Source organism: Protopterus annectens, chromosome 1.part0, assembly GCF_019279795.1.
Source record: "Protopterus annectens isolate FY-2018-M chromosome 1.part0, PAN1.0, whole genome shotgun sequence".
Lineage (NCBI taxonomy): Eukaryota > Metazoa > Chordata > Ceratodontiformes > Protopteridae > Protopterus > Protopterus annectens.
The window spans coordinates 1,426,119,312-1,426,134,039 of NC_056725.1; the positions used below are offsets into that span (position 1 = coordinate 1,426,119,312).

Consider the following 14,728-nt stretch of genomic DNA (forward strand, 5'->3'; position numbering starts at 1 on the left):
CATAACAGTATTCAGCTTTTTCAGTTACAATGCAACACTAATGAAAATTAAAATTAAAAACATACATGCTGTAATCTATCTTTATGAATGCAGCAAGGTTAAACAATATGTTTAATAATATTCGAGCAGCTTCTCAGTAATCTTTAATTAATATCAAAACAAAGTTGTACTGCACCTGTGTAAAGGAAAGTATTGGTATGCCCTCCAATAACAACATCCACATCCTTTACATTCTTTGCGATCAGCTTATCTGTTTCAAATCCAGAGTGCCCCAGTGCAATTATTTTTTTCACACCCAGTGTTTTTAATTTATCCACTTGTTGCTGAAGGGCAGTGACTTCATCCTCAAATATAAGATGTGGTCCTAAAAAGGAAACAAAACAAATATGATGTTTGCATAAAACAGCAAAACATGTACCGTACAGTTTAGGTACCACAATTCTTTACATTATATGTTCATCCATTGACTCGCAGGGAGCTCCCCTCAAACCCCTGAAAAGTATTTGATTCTTCCCAGGATTTCAAAAAGCAAGTTTGCCTCCCATAAACCACACTGCATAGAAGCAAAGCCCCCAGCCTACCAAAAAAATCCACACATTTGAAATTACTGTTTTCCAACATATTTGGAAGTCATTCACATGCACATGCTCTTTGACCATCATCATTCTATATTTCAGTAAATTCCGCAAAAAGGAATGGCGAGTACTTAACCTTTTTAACTGCACAACATTAGACTTGCTTGGGCCTTCCCTGAAATAGGCCCAGTCCTCTCCAGGTAGTCCCAACTTCTGACATTTGATTACAACAGTGTATTTCTAAACAGACAAAGTTTTTTTAACTTCTCATGAAAGAAGGTGAGGGTCTGCATTACTACGAACACTTATACTTAACACAGCACTTCCAGCCAAGGAAAGGGCATATGACCTACTTAGCTCTGATGTAATATAACATCAAGAAGGTAGTTTTACTACAGCACCATAAATAAGGATCTAAAAGGAAATATTACACGAGGGCATCAATGTTACCTTTCTATAATTATATAGTTGTTGGAACTATCTGATTTCACCAAAACGGTATATAATTCCAAGGATCTTCCACACATGTATTTGTACATGTAAGTGTGCATGCACACAAGCAGACACCTCCCACATGCACACAAGCAGACACCTCCCACCACACACTCTCTCTCCAATAAGCAATATACTGCTCCATTGTGGTGATGCACTTGTTTTTTGCTCTTATTACTGTCTGTAACTAATGTTTCATGACACGACCGGGTACAACGTAAGGCAATGATACAGTACAGATTCATACTGTCTAATTAAAGCTGTCATACTAGCTCTATTTTATGTGCTGAGTATCAACTAACAACATTTAACAGCATTTTCACTTTACTAGCTTGATATTGTAGTTTTGTTCAGTTATCCTAATGCTGTTTCTTTCTAACACAGGGTTAAAGGAGCTCACACAGACATGCTGCCATACCAGTGTCTAACAAAATGTTACTGCATGCATTGCTCCGAAAGACTCCTATAACATACATAATAACTAATGAGGATCAGGCTTAGGTCTTTATTTATCTCCTTGCAGTATAATTAGTAGGGAAAGAGAAGACAAGTATCAAAAGACATATTTAGTCTAAATGGGGAAAGATGGTCTGATGGTGTTTTTGATAACGGCAAAGTTTGGACTGAGCTTAGAACGTCAATAGAAATGGTGAAGGGGCCACATGGATTACCACCACAGATACTAAAGAATTCAGTAGAAGTAGAGGTGGATCACTTAGCGGGAGAGTTCACTAAGTTATTAAAGGAACAGATGGTGCCTGAAACTGGAGGACAGCAGTTGGAGCAGGAGTTTAAGGGATGGGATGCAGTATGGGGAACTGGAGACTAAGTTACTCTCTTCTCTGTAATGGAAAAATTATGTAAAAATCTTTGAGGGAATGCTTAGCTTGTAGTTTTGTGAAGCAATTATCTCTAAACTGACTATCAGTGCGTTTCCACAGCAAAGTGGTCATGCCCAATTAGATTTATGAATGGGTGTTAGCAGAGATAGATAGTGCACTTAGTGGCTATACTGTACTTGGACTTCAGTAACACATTCAAGTCTGTGCCACATAGGAGGCTTGTAGAGAACAGCAAAGAAATTGGATGTAGTAACTTTGTGAGACTGGTAGAAAAAGCGTTTTGACATTACAGTGCAAACACCTACGTATATACATGTGCCTAGCTGGATTTGGCCTTTGTAATGTCTGCAAAAAGTAAACCAACAGTTACCTCTTGCACTGTCTCCTTCTATTTCCTTCTATTACAGACAGCAAACACAGGATCTCATGCATAGCACAATTACTACTGTGTCAATAGCTCAACAGCTAGTGCACTTACCTTTAGTTTGAGAAGACCAGAAGGATATGGGTTCTATTCCTACCCCAGTTGTTTAGATTAATTTTTCCAAAACTCTGACTGTGGTGTAACAAAGTAGGCTGCTGTACTCCTCCTTTGGATGAGATAATAAACCAAGGTTCCATCTGTCTTAGTTAGTGGTAATCGAAGTTGATATAAAAGAGCCCAAGACACTTAGCAATAAGTATTCAAGGTTTTCAGTGCCCTGGTTAAATCTCCCCTAGTCAATATGAACACCTGCTTAAGTCTCCCCTGAAAAGGGGCTGCTAGCCTTGTGGGACTAATCCAGTCAACAAAATGGAATAAAATAAAATAAAAAAACTGGTAACAAGACCTGCTAATTCACTTGGTAGTACTTTAACACATCTTGAGGTACATCAGTTTTCCAAAGCAGTTGCTATACCCCTTGTTGTCAGTATCATAGGCACAGTCAACCTCCATTCAATCTACTGTGCACAGACTTCATTCAAATGTTGTTCATTTAAAATCCTGTGCAGAACAAATAGAACAGCCTGAGTTGTCTCGTGATTCTTATATCAGACTGAGTGATGAGCAAGAGGGTAGTAATAATGAAAGTACCTGTTTATCATCCACTCCAGTACTTGATGCAGTGGATCATAAAGTGCTTAACAGCCAAGAACATACTTTCTCATGCCTATTACATGGAATAATTGGAACTTGAACAAGGAAGCTTTTCTTTAAATTTGCAAATAAACGTGACCAGATGAAAACTTAAGGCAGTGAATAAAATTTCACATTCATCATTCCAGGTTATATTCTGCAGTGGCCAGGACAACTGACCAGCTTGCAAAGCATTATGGTAACCTTCCATGTGCCCTAACTACTGAACAGCTTGAGGAAGGCGGTACAAAGGCAGTGGTTAGAGCACCAATATCCATGCCCTGGCATAGAAACATACTAAAAAACGGGATGGAGAGAGGGTATTATTACTGTAACAGTGATCCATTCAAATATCTACTGTTACTGTAAGTTTACTTATACAGATATGCTACTGTTAGTCATTAGATCACTGCTGCAGTAAAGTAATCTATACGGTTCGAATACCAGGGCTTAGAAAGAAAAGGAAGTGGAAAAGGGATCAGAGTCCAGGGGTTTCTGGAGAATAGCCCTAGCAAAACATGGTCTTGACATATTAAAAAAAGAGTCTAATTTGTAGTGCTTGGTAAAGATGTGCACAAATGAGCAATCTGCTGGCTATAGTATATTTCTGTAGTGCACCCCTTTCCAAAAAGCCACAGAAGTAATCAAAGACCTGGTAGAGTGGATCCTGACCACTTTTGAGTGTAACCGAAAGCAATGGTATGAAAGAACCATTATCTGTTTTGACACTGATTATTCCCTATGAAGGTAAGAAAAAAAAGGGCAAACGGTTAGACTTCTTGAAGGTTTTTGTCCTGTCAACACAGCATCTAAGTTGTCTGTGAACATCCAGAGTATGTAGAGATCCTTCTCCCCTAGATTTTGGTTCTGGATAGAAAACAAGGAGATGACTTGCCTGGCTGAAAGTAGACTCTAAAGCCACTTTAGGAAAAAAAGGAAAGATTTATTCTCAGTTACCCCAGCTTCGTAAAAGATGAGACAGGGTTGAATTACCATAAGCACTTGTAACTCAGATCTTCATGCAGAAGTCAGAAGAATGAACACTGTTTTCCAAGACAATAACTTTAAATCAGTCTCAAGAGCCAGTTCAAAAGGAAAAACTTTAAATTTCTCCATTACAAAATTCAAATCCCAAGAAGCCACCTGCCTTCCAGGTGGATGGATACATAAAATCACTTTCAAAAACTGTTTGACTTGAGGCACTTTAGAAAGGGGTGATCCATAGGCAGACCAGCAGAGATGGCCAAGAGGTGAATCTTGATGTGAAGAGTAAGAAAGGCCAGAAGACAATAACTCGTAAGTAATGTAGAAACAGAGGCATCAGGGCCTTAAAAGGATCATGGTTCTTTCTTTGGTGCAAGCTAGAAAAACATTTCCACTTGGCCAGATATGGTTTTCTAGTAGTAGGGCTCTTAACCTCCTTTAATACCTGCTGCAAGTTGCCAAAACAGTATTAAAATTTTATCATCAGTGGCGTTTTACAGTGTCGAGTTGCCAGCCCGGCGCCCAACCTTCCACAGAAGGCACACACATGCATACCTAGGGCCAATTTAGAGTGTCCAATCCACCAAAAGCATGTCTTTGGGATATGGGAGGAAACTGGAGCTCCCATGCGACCACAGGGAGGATATGCAGACTTTGCACAGAAGGCACCGCAGCAGAGAATCGAACCGGAGAACCTCTTGCTGTGAGGCGGCAACGCTAACAGCTGCACCACCGTGGCCGCTCTTTCTTCTTCCAGGCATTTTCCTAGATTGCTAGATGTCAATTGTGATCCCACTGCTAAAGGGTGACTGAGCTTCTAGTTCAAGGAACTAACAGCCCAATTTCCCTCCTTGTCATTCTCTCCAACACAGATGAATCAACTGTTTGTTCAAGCATTTTCTAAAAACCTACAAGTCTTTGTAGCATCAACAGCATGGGTTTAAGGAGGGCTACAACAGATCTACTAACTTGCTGTCTCTCACTGAGATAAGATGGGCAAAGCTAAACATTCTGGTGCCCTCTTTTGAAGACCCTATGTAAACCCTTCCATACAATCAATGACTCTTGATGGATCAATAGACTTGTTCCCTGAGACAGAGCCCGGGTACTATTAGATAGCTCAGTGACTACCATTTTAACAGATGCTGGTCTGTATGTGTTAAAGATACTCTGTAACAACTTTCAAACATTCTATTAGGAGTTCCACAAAGCTCAGTTTGAGGCCCATTACACTTTACAATATTTATTAATACCCTGCCTTGCTATCTCTCCTCTCTGCCTGTCTTTTTATTTGCAGTTGATTTAATTAGACTGAGAGATAACCAAATTCTTTCTGTAATGGGTATACAGCTGAGCTCCAGCTTACAAAAATATATTTTCTATAAGGTCAGAGTAAAAGGTCTGCAGATACAGGTACCACACATCACTGGAATGCACTTGGCAAACTCTCTATGACCAGTGAATCTATCCAATGTTTAACTCATTCCCTCCAGTATAGCTCTTTTGAGTGTCTACCTTTAACTCCCAGCGGTTGTGGCTTGAGCCTTTAAAAAATGAAGTTATTACCTTACAGTTCAAACAAATATTCATATATCTGGGCCTGTTAAGTTTTACTAGAAAACTGTAAATGGCAAACTATTCAGCATATGTTAATATTTACATTAGTGGCATTCATTCAGTTCAACACTTTAAATAGGGCACAATAAACTACTCTTTCAGTGGTATAACAAAATCTGTTCCTAATTTTTATTTTTATTCCATTAATGTTTACGTCATTAACTTCTAAGATATAGGAACACAATTTACAGGACCCACATTTGTGCATGTGTACCCTGTATGTTGTGCCTCTTTTTGATGTTCAAGTAGTGTACCACTGAAAGAGTGGTTTATTGTGCACTTTGTGAACTGTGTCTGTACTTTTACATTGGAAAAATGGAGTGCAAACTCAAAAATAGAATAAGTGAACACCTTAGGAATATCAGGGTTCAATGTCCACTCAACACACTTGCTAAACATATAGGGCAATATAATGAACACAAATTCAAGTTTGTTATATCAGAATCAATATCTCCCTCAGCCAGAGGTGGAGCATGGCCTTATTTACTGGAGAAAGCAGAATTAAGTTGGCAAATCAGACTAGACTGCATTCATTGGCCAGGCTTGAATGATAGTCAGTCAATTTCCAGTTTATTAAAATTGAAAGCTTTGAAAAGATAGATTAAATATTAAAGGTTCTGTATTTAATAGCCAAATTATTTATTAACATGTTCAGTAGGTTAGAGGTTGATTGTTTTCATATTCTTCTTGCACTTTAAGATTTTAGAATAACTGTTTTTTTATGCTTACATGACAAACTATGGTATTATTTATGTGATTTTACATATGTAGTCTTTTACTGTATTGTACCTGCATTGCATGGCATTATTTATGTGATTTTATACATGTAGTCTTTTACTGTAGTGTACTTGCATTTTTAAAAAATGGTCCCATTAAGAACAAAAAACTTTTTTGTATGTGAATGGAAGAGAGGAAGTGAGGTCACTAGTTTTATCTTTTAAAAGGAGGCTGAATGTAAAGTACTTTGTTTGACGAAGTTCCTCTATTAATGTGTTATGGGACGAAAGCGCTTACGTTTTGAATTTGGATTAAACTTGGAGTTCAAAGTTGGATTTGCCTCTGCTTGCTGCTTGCTGTTTGCTGCATTATGTTTATATTTGGATTATATTTTCACCTGCTGCACTACACCTGGTGTGAGCTCCTCCTTAAGCTGTTTAACACGAGTTTGGCTATAGAATTTATCCCCAAAGTATGGTAACTAAACTGCAATGGTGGTGATGCTCCTGTATAACAGCAGCCCAACCTCGGACCCATTAGTTTAACTAGTCTGATTTACAAAGCCATGGAATGCATATCTGACCTCATAAATTTATAATATCAAAAGCCTTATCAGTTTGGCTTTGTGAAAGAGAGATCCTACCTACACAGTTTAGTTAACTTATTTAAGAAGGTCACACAGACTGCACACATGGTCATTTTGTTCACCCAGCTTGTCTGGATCTGCGCAAAGCATTTGAACTGTATCCCATGCTGGTATTGTAAACAAGCTAAGTGCTTTAAAATTAAATCCATATAAGGTGAAGTGGATAGCCAGCTAGCTAGCTAAAAGAAAGAATCCACATAGTTAAGGTGGTAGGTGCCTCCTCAGAATGTATGATGGTAACTGGTGGTGTGAACCAGGACTCAGTAGTGGGACCCTTCTTTTTCAGCATCTGCTTCTCTGATATTCTAACCTGGAATCCACACATTTAGTTTCCCAAGTTTACAGATGATTGTAAACTGTGCATTACTGTCAAGTCTCTAATACTCATTCACTACAACAGGAATTAACCTTAGTAAATAAATGGTGTATGGAAAAAGGGCTAAAATTAAATGTGAAAAGTGCACTACTGTCACATTTGGTAAGCGGCTCTCTCCTGCAATGTACAGTTAATCACGATCTCGCTGACAATGTACTCCACAATCTTGGAACTCTTTTAATAATTCCCTCTCTTTCAACCACCATGTAGAAGCAGCAGTTAGAAAATCCTTCAATTTAACACAACTAATATATGAAGACATATTGCAAGCTCAGTAGAAGTGATCATTCCTTTTAATGAAGCCCTAATTAGGCCAATTATTGAGTACAATGCAAGGTTTAGAATGTGCTTTTCTAGATATATTAAGCAACTAGAAAAGCCCCAGAGATTCCTACATAAGATGATTGTGGTCAAAAAGTCCTGAGCTAACAGGAAAGGCCTGAATCACCTTTTTATTTAGTTTTTTACAGGCTTTTGCATAGTGAAATATGCCTTGTGTTCCACACCATTAGGAACCTCATTATCCTTAATCTCCTGTCTCTTCACAAGTCAAATAGCTCCAGTAATAGTAGAACTACATACTTAAATCTAGGCAAGCACATACATAAAATGTATTGGAGAGACATTTATTACCCAGGACCTACCTCAATTCTGGAATATACTTTCTTTGCATCTTAAACAAAATGATAACTTAGCATCCTTCAAATTAAACCTGGATGATTGGATTTGTACCCATACATTTACACTGAGACTAAACTGCCCCTTCTTGAGATGGGGGGGGGGGTGCAAGGTATAAGGTGGATATTGGCAAAATGTAAATGTTCACAAAACTGAAGAACAAGCACTTTAAAACAAAAGGATACACCAAGGCAGGGAAGCAGATAGAATCCAATTTATTGTAAGCGCTTTCGTCTTGGATCTATCTGCTTCCCTGCCTTGGTGTATCCTTTTGTTTTAAAATGTAAATGTTCTTAAGATGGGACTGCCTTGTATTTCCTATGCAGATTACACATATTTATTTATTTATTTTATTTAACATTTGTTTGCTAGTATAGTCCGACTGGACAACAAGTGTCCATTTTCAGCGGAGTCCTGCAGAGAAAAACTCCATACGTTTACAAAGAGAAGAAAAATTTACAAAAGAGACATTACAGAGTACAGTAGCATACAGGTTGTAGACTTTAAAGCCATTATTAAACAATAAGAGGATATTCCCCCTTTTGGTTGAAAATACAAGTGTACAGAATATACAATGAGAGTAGATAAGAACCTGGTAGAGCATTGCAAAATATTTCACAATTGAATAAGAGTATATAAATGTTTAAGCTTTCCATATATACATTCAAGCAAAGATACATCTAAGAGTATAAATTACATATATATGCATACACATACACACACATATATATATATATATATATATATATATATATATATATATATATATCTATATACACACACACACACACATATGCATACATACACACACACACAGATATATATATATATATATATATACACACACACACACAGATATATATATATATATATATATACACACACACACATATATATATATATATATATATATATATATATATATATATATATATATATATATATATATATATATACACACACACATATATATATATATATATACATACACACACACACACACACATATACAGGTTACTGCTCACACATGGATAGGTATAGTTAGATGGTGGTGTTTGTGTTGTCCAGGACAGATGGGATGTAGAAATAGTAAGTGGACGAGGCTTCAGGGGTCAATTACAGTTGCGTAGATGGTTGGTGAAGAGGTATGTTTTAAGTAGGCTTTTGAAGGAGGATGTGGAGTTTTGTAGTCTGAGGTCAGGGGGGAGGTTGTTCCATATTTTTGCTATTCCATCGGGAAATAGTGATTCCCTGGAGTTGTTTTTGCATGTGATGGTTTCGATTAAGGCTTTGCTGGAGGACCAAAATTGTCTATTTGAATTATAGAAGTTCAGCATGCCAGTCAGGTCGGGGGGTTTCTCAAGATAGTACAGAATTAGATGACCTAGGCTGAGTTGATGGTACCTTAATAGGTTCGGAAATTCAAGCCAGTGCAAGGCCTGTAGGGAAAGGCAGTGGTTGGATTGTGATTTGGCATTGGTAGCGAATCTAGCAATTTTGTTGTACCAGATGGAAAGTTTATTAAGGTCAGTTTTTTAAAGATTAGTTAGAATTGGGGATGCATAAAGTAGAGTAGATAGGAGGTGGGTCATGGCTATTGCAATTCAAGATTAGGTGATTAGATAACTTTTACAGCGATAGAGGGGAACCTAGCTTTTTGTGGACTTTAGTGATGGTTGTTGATATGTGCTTTGTGAATTTGATTTGCTGGTCAATGGTAACTCCTTGGAGTTTAGCCTCAGTGACAGGGGTGAGCATGATATTGTGACTCTCCTTTCAGATTGCACATATTAGGTATTATGAACAACTAATGGTGAACATAAACACACTAAAGCTATGCTATTTGGAAACAAACAAAAACTAGATAAAGTACCTGGAAATTGGGGTATTCAGCACAACATCCTTGACCCTATAAAGACAGTTGACAGATTCACATAGCAAGGCTTTTGCCATTATTAAACGCTCGACTTTCAATATTGTATCCAAGTCACTAAAGTCAAAGAAAATAAACTACTCTTTTCTGCTAAAAAATCACGCTGCCTCTCCTCCTTTTGAAGAACAGCTATAGAGATAGGAGTATTTTTTCCTTTATTAGAATAGGAGCACCCTAGTTTCAGCTGCTTCAAAAAAGAATCATACTTTCCCACAAACCATATACAGTGATATTTGTGGATTTATTAGCTTCTTACACTCTCATCTCTGTGAGAACACCATTATTACACATGCTAAAACAAAATGGCTACCAGTGCACTTTAGATCAACGCTTATAATTGCACTCCTAACTTACAAATTTGTCTATCTTAGTTCCTTCTCCTTTTTTACTGGCAAATTGTCTATGGGAAGCATCCCCTACAAAGTACAATTGTGTATAAACTTACCATAACAGTTGATGTCTTATATATCACTGCTGATGTATTCTTAACCATTGGGTTATCACTGCTGAAGTCTGGCTACCAAAGCTTTACCTTCCCAGGATTGTACGTCTGATTTATGACCTCAGCTCATAAGTGTAGGGTATGGTTTGTGTGCCTCCTGTTTGCTCTGAATATTGCTGATCTGTGGCTGCATTTTATTTTGATTTGAAGCTCTTCATTTAAGGTTTGACCACTTTTATTTTGTATCTTACTCAAGAATTACATTTGCTTTGTTTTAAGTTTTCTGTTTTTTGTTGGAGTTTTAAGAGTTCCTGGCTAGGTTCAGTTAAAAAGTTACCAAAGAATTCCTTTACAAACTATGAATAGCTTCAGTTAATTAGTGGGATGAGCAGAGAAACAGCATTACTCTTATATTTAGACATATCTGTATTCAGCTGAAGTGTTTGTGTGCCTTCTGTTTGCTCTGAATATTACTGATCTGTGACTGCATTTTATTTTGATTTGAAACTCTTCATTTAAGGTTTGATCACTTTTATTTTGTATCTTATTATAGAATTACATTTGCTTTGATTTAAGTTTTCTGTTCTGTTGGAGTTTTAAGAATTCTTGGCTAGGGTCAGTTAAAAAAAAGTTACCAATGAATTCCTTTCCAAACTGTGAATATCTTTAGTTAATAAGTGGGAGGAGCTAAGAAAAAGCATTGCTCTTATGTTTAGAAATATTTGTATTTAGCTGAAGTGTTTGTGTGCTTCCTGTTTGCTCTGAATATTGTTGATCTATGGCTGCATTTTCCACCCTCTCTCCTACTCAGTTCTTGTTGTGTTCTTAAATTTTGTGGCTTTTGAGTTGCCCACACATACTGTAAATCCCATTTTGGACACTCCTCCCAGTCCAATCACATCAGCTCATTCTACTGGATAGAGAGAGGTAATTTGGGAAGACCCACCCCTTAGTTTCTCAACCTTCCGTTATCATGTTTCCTCACTTCCCACTTAACCTAAAGAAAGAAAAATATTCACTGTATTCATCTGCTTTTACTGTATTTGTGTTTCATTGCACTTTATTACTTTATTTAACTTTCGCTGCTTGTTCTTAAAAGTAATCAATTGCATTTATTCTGCTGCATTTATTACTGCTTGTTAGCAGCCTGATTAAATTATAACTGTTGGTCTAAGCCTTTTGGTTTAAGCACTTGGGCTTCAGGTCAGATGTTTGACATTAGGAAGGTTTGTGGTCTCCACTCTTGTGGCAGGAGAGGTAGCTTACATCCTTCTAAGTTGGGAACTGCTGGTTGAAGGCTGTGTGTGTCTGTTATTCTAAAAGTGTCTTGGGTCTGGTTTACGCACTTGGGCTTCAGGCCACTTATTTTACATTAAGAAGGTTTGTGGCCTATACTCTAGTGGGAGGAGAGGGTAGATTCTGCCCTTCTGAGCTGGGAATTGCTGGTTGAAGGCTTAATTGTGTCTGCTTATTTGAACTGTTTCTTTCTGAAATTGATGCACCTTGTTTGCTGTAGCATAGACTAGATTCAAACTTGTTGAATCTAGCTCTGTTTGTATAACTTGAGCATTAATCCATGCTATCTTTTTTTGGAGAGGGCTCCCCTGAACCCTGGTGGCAGGAGTGTGCAGTTAGAACTCGACTGAAGGTTGCTGGAACAGGGCTCAAGTTTCGAGCTATTGCACTGGTTAATTGGTTAATCTGTTTAAATCAGTTTGCTCTTATTTGCTACTGTTATATTTAAGTGTGTTTCTATTCTTCTGTGTTAAATCAACCTAAACAGAGTTTTAAATATCTTTAGCATAGTGTGGGTATAGGTTTTTCTGTATCCAGATCTGTTTGTGTGATTCCTGTGTTCCTGCTATGCCATCTTGTGTTGGCCAGGGCCTGCTTGCACTTAGTGGGAGTAAGTGAACTGGTTGGAACTGGACTGGCATAGGGTGTTTAACTAAGAGCTCAGGGACAGTGGTTGATTGGTCAATTCCAGTGTTTCTATTCTACTTTAATGTTTGTGGTATTTAAACCCAGTATATTTGCACAGGTTTGTACTTGTTGCATGTCGCACACTGTCACTGCGCTGTTTTAACCCTTTGCAAGGTATCTCATCTGCATTTTTCCCTTACCAGCACTCCTGTGTAAGTGATCCCCTCGCTTGCAGCTACTGTATTTATTTTATCCAGCCCTACTCACACTTATAGGTACTGTCCTCATATAGTACCCACTCTACTATCCTGATCTCGCTTCCACAGATTCTGATAACCATGGACGGATAAATTCCTATGGTTTCTCCTGCTAGTCTGGTTGATATGGGCATCCAGAGACAGTGTAGCAACTGCCTTATGTACACAGGCAACTCTCTACTACTACCATCTAGGAACACAATATGTGAGAGATGCAATTACATTAAGAACCTAGAATCCTTGCTGTCTCAGTCACAAGCCAGTACATCTGGCACTAAGAAGGTTGTCTGCACAAAAACAAGAAACACCACACCACTAATACCACCCACACCTGTACAACACACTCCTACACATGCAAAGGTTCTCAACAAAAACATACCTAAACAAAAGAGACCTCCGAAGCAAAAACACACACGGACATCACAACCCACAACACCAAGCACCACACACAGTACACATGCCTGTGTCTCACAGCCTCTAAGGCCCAGCCACAAACCCAACATACTAATCATAAGAGACTGTATCATGAGACACACAGATGTGCCTCTCACCATGTTAGAAAAGGAGAAAGTCACTGTAAGTTGCTTGTCCGGTGCTAGAATCTGCCATATAACACATGCACACAAGTCTCTTAACAACAGGTACTGTTATGACTCTGTCATAGTCCATGTTGGTGTGAATGACCTGAGTGTACCTCTCTGGACTATGTGACAATTCTATTATGCCTTGTGCTTGTAATTCTTAAGTTATTGTTGGAAGCAGATGGATCTGGTTGTGGGGAGGGGGAGGTATGCCATTTAGTGGTGAAATCTCCACCCAAGACATGGCATAGCCTTTTTCAATGACAGAAAAAACTCAATGGGCTGTGGCAATCTTTTTTTACGTGGCAAAGGATTGGGTAAGCTCATTTGAGAAGGTCAGGGAAAACAGTCTATAGATAGTCATATTGATTTCTTCCCAAAAGAGGGGCCTCCCAGAGGAGGAATTCCTCTGTGCTTTTCATGGGAATCTCCTTCTGGGACCCTCCCTCTATTTCCGACTATGCCTAGGTTCTCTTCTGACAAAGGGAAGGGTTTAGTTGGATAATTCCTCTGGTACTTAGGTACAGAGCTTAACAGACGCTGACAGCAGTCCTTCATTCCCTGTTCATGAATAGTGTTGAAAAGGTTAGCCACTTGTGGGCCAAATAAGAGGATGCTATTTAAGAGAATCCACAATTTTTGCTTTAAAGTCTTCAGACAAGGGTTGATTATACAACCATGCATACTTTTGGATGACAGAGGCAGTGTAAGCTACCCTGGATGATACCTCTGCAGCATCATAACTACATTTAATCCTGTGTCTGGCTATTTGGGTAAACCTGACTAAGGACAGCATTTGCTGTTTAGAGTCAGTTTCCTGTGGATGTACCACTGCCTTGTGTAAGGAAATGAGAATGGATATCAAATACTTGGTCATCTGGGTTTGGTAATTAATAGCCCTGAATTGCAAGGTAGAGGAAGTATAAACATTTTCCTCCACCCATCCACAGCCCTGCTATCTTTGTCAGAAGGGAGGGCATTGGCATTTGGAAGAAGCTTTGAAAGTTTATCAGAATAAAGAGACACTGCAGAAGGAGATGCTACAGGGTTTTTAAACAGGAAAGTAAAATCATTAGAAACCTTATAAAATCCAAGTGGTCTTTTGGAGGCAGGAGGCTGTGAGTCTGGGGCAGCTGAAGTGGACTGAAAAGCATCTAAGAAAGCCTCAAGAAATGGAGGAATTGGAGAAGGGTCTGGGGTGTCCATTTCCAAGAGGTTATAGTATATTTTCTGGACCTCTGTGATCTGCCTAGACTCGCACTCAAAGTGGTTCATTAAGTTTAAAATTGCTTCTCTAAAAGAAGGTTTTTCCACAGGAGAGTTAGGTATAATGGAGTCCTCATCATCAGAAGGGACTTGGCCAGGAGAATGGATTTGACTGGAGTAGCCACGGAATAGTCAGAATCAGAAACCTCCTCATCTTCTAAGGGAGATGAAACTACAGTAGTCTTTTGTGGATCTGGGGGAGGGGGATGGGAAGAAAAGGAAGGAGGCTTTGGGACCCAAGTGGCCTTGAACAGACCTGGGAAAAGACTACACTTTCCTTCT

The 14,728-nt window shown here is 38.5% G+C and overlaps 1 protein-coding gene across 1 annotated transcript in view; it reads right to left on the minus strand.

Moving 5' to 3' along the window:
* NT5E (5'-nucleotidase ecto) overlaps window positions 1–14,728 on the minus strand; it is a 1,444,398-nt gene that overhangs the window by 909,282 nt on the left and 520,388 nt on the right. Inside the window, exon 3 of the mRNA XM_044067530.1 lies at window positions 176–364. Coding sequence (XP_043923465.1) covers window positions 176–364 — 189 coding nt within the window. The remainder of the gene's footprint in view (window positions 1–175; window positions 365–14,728) is intronic.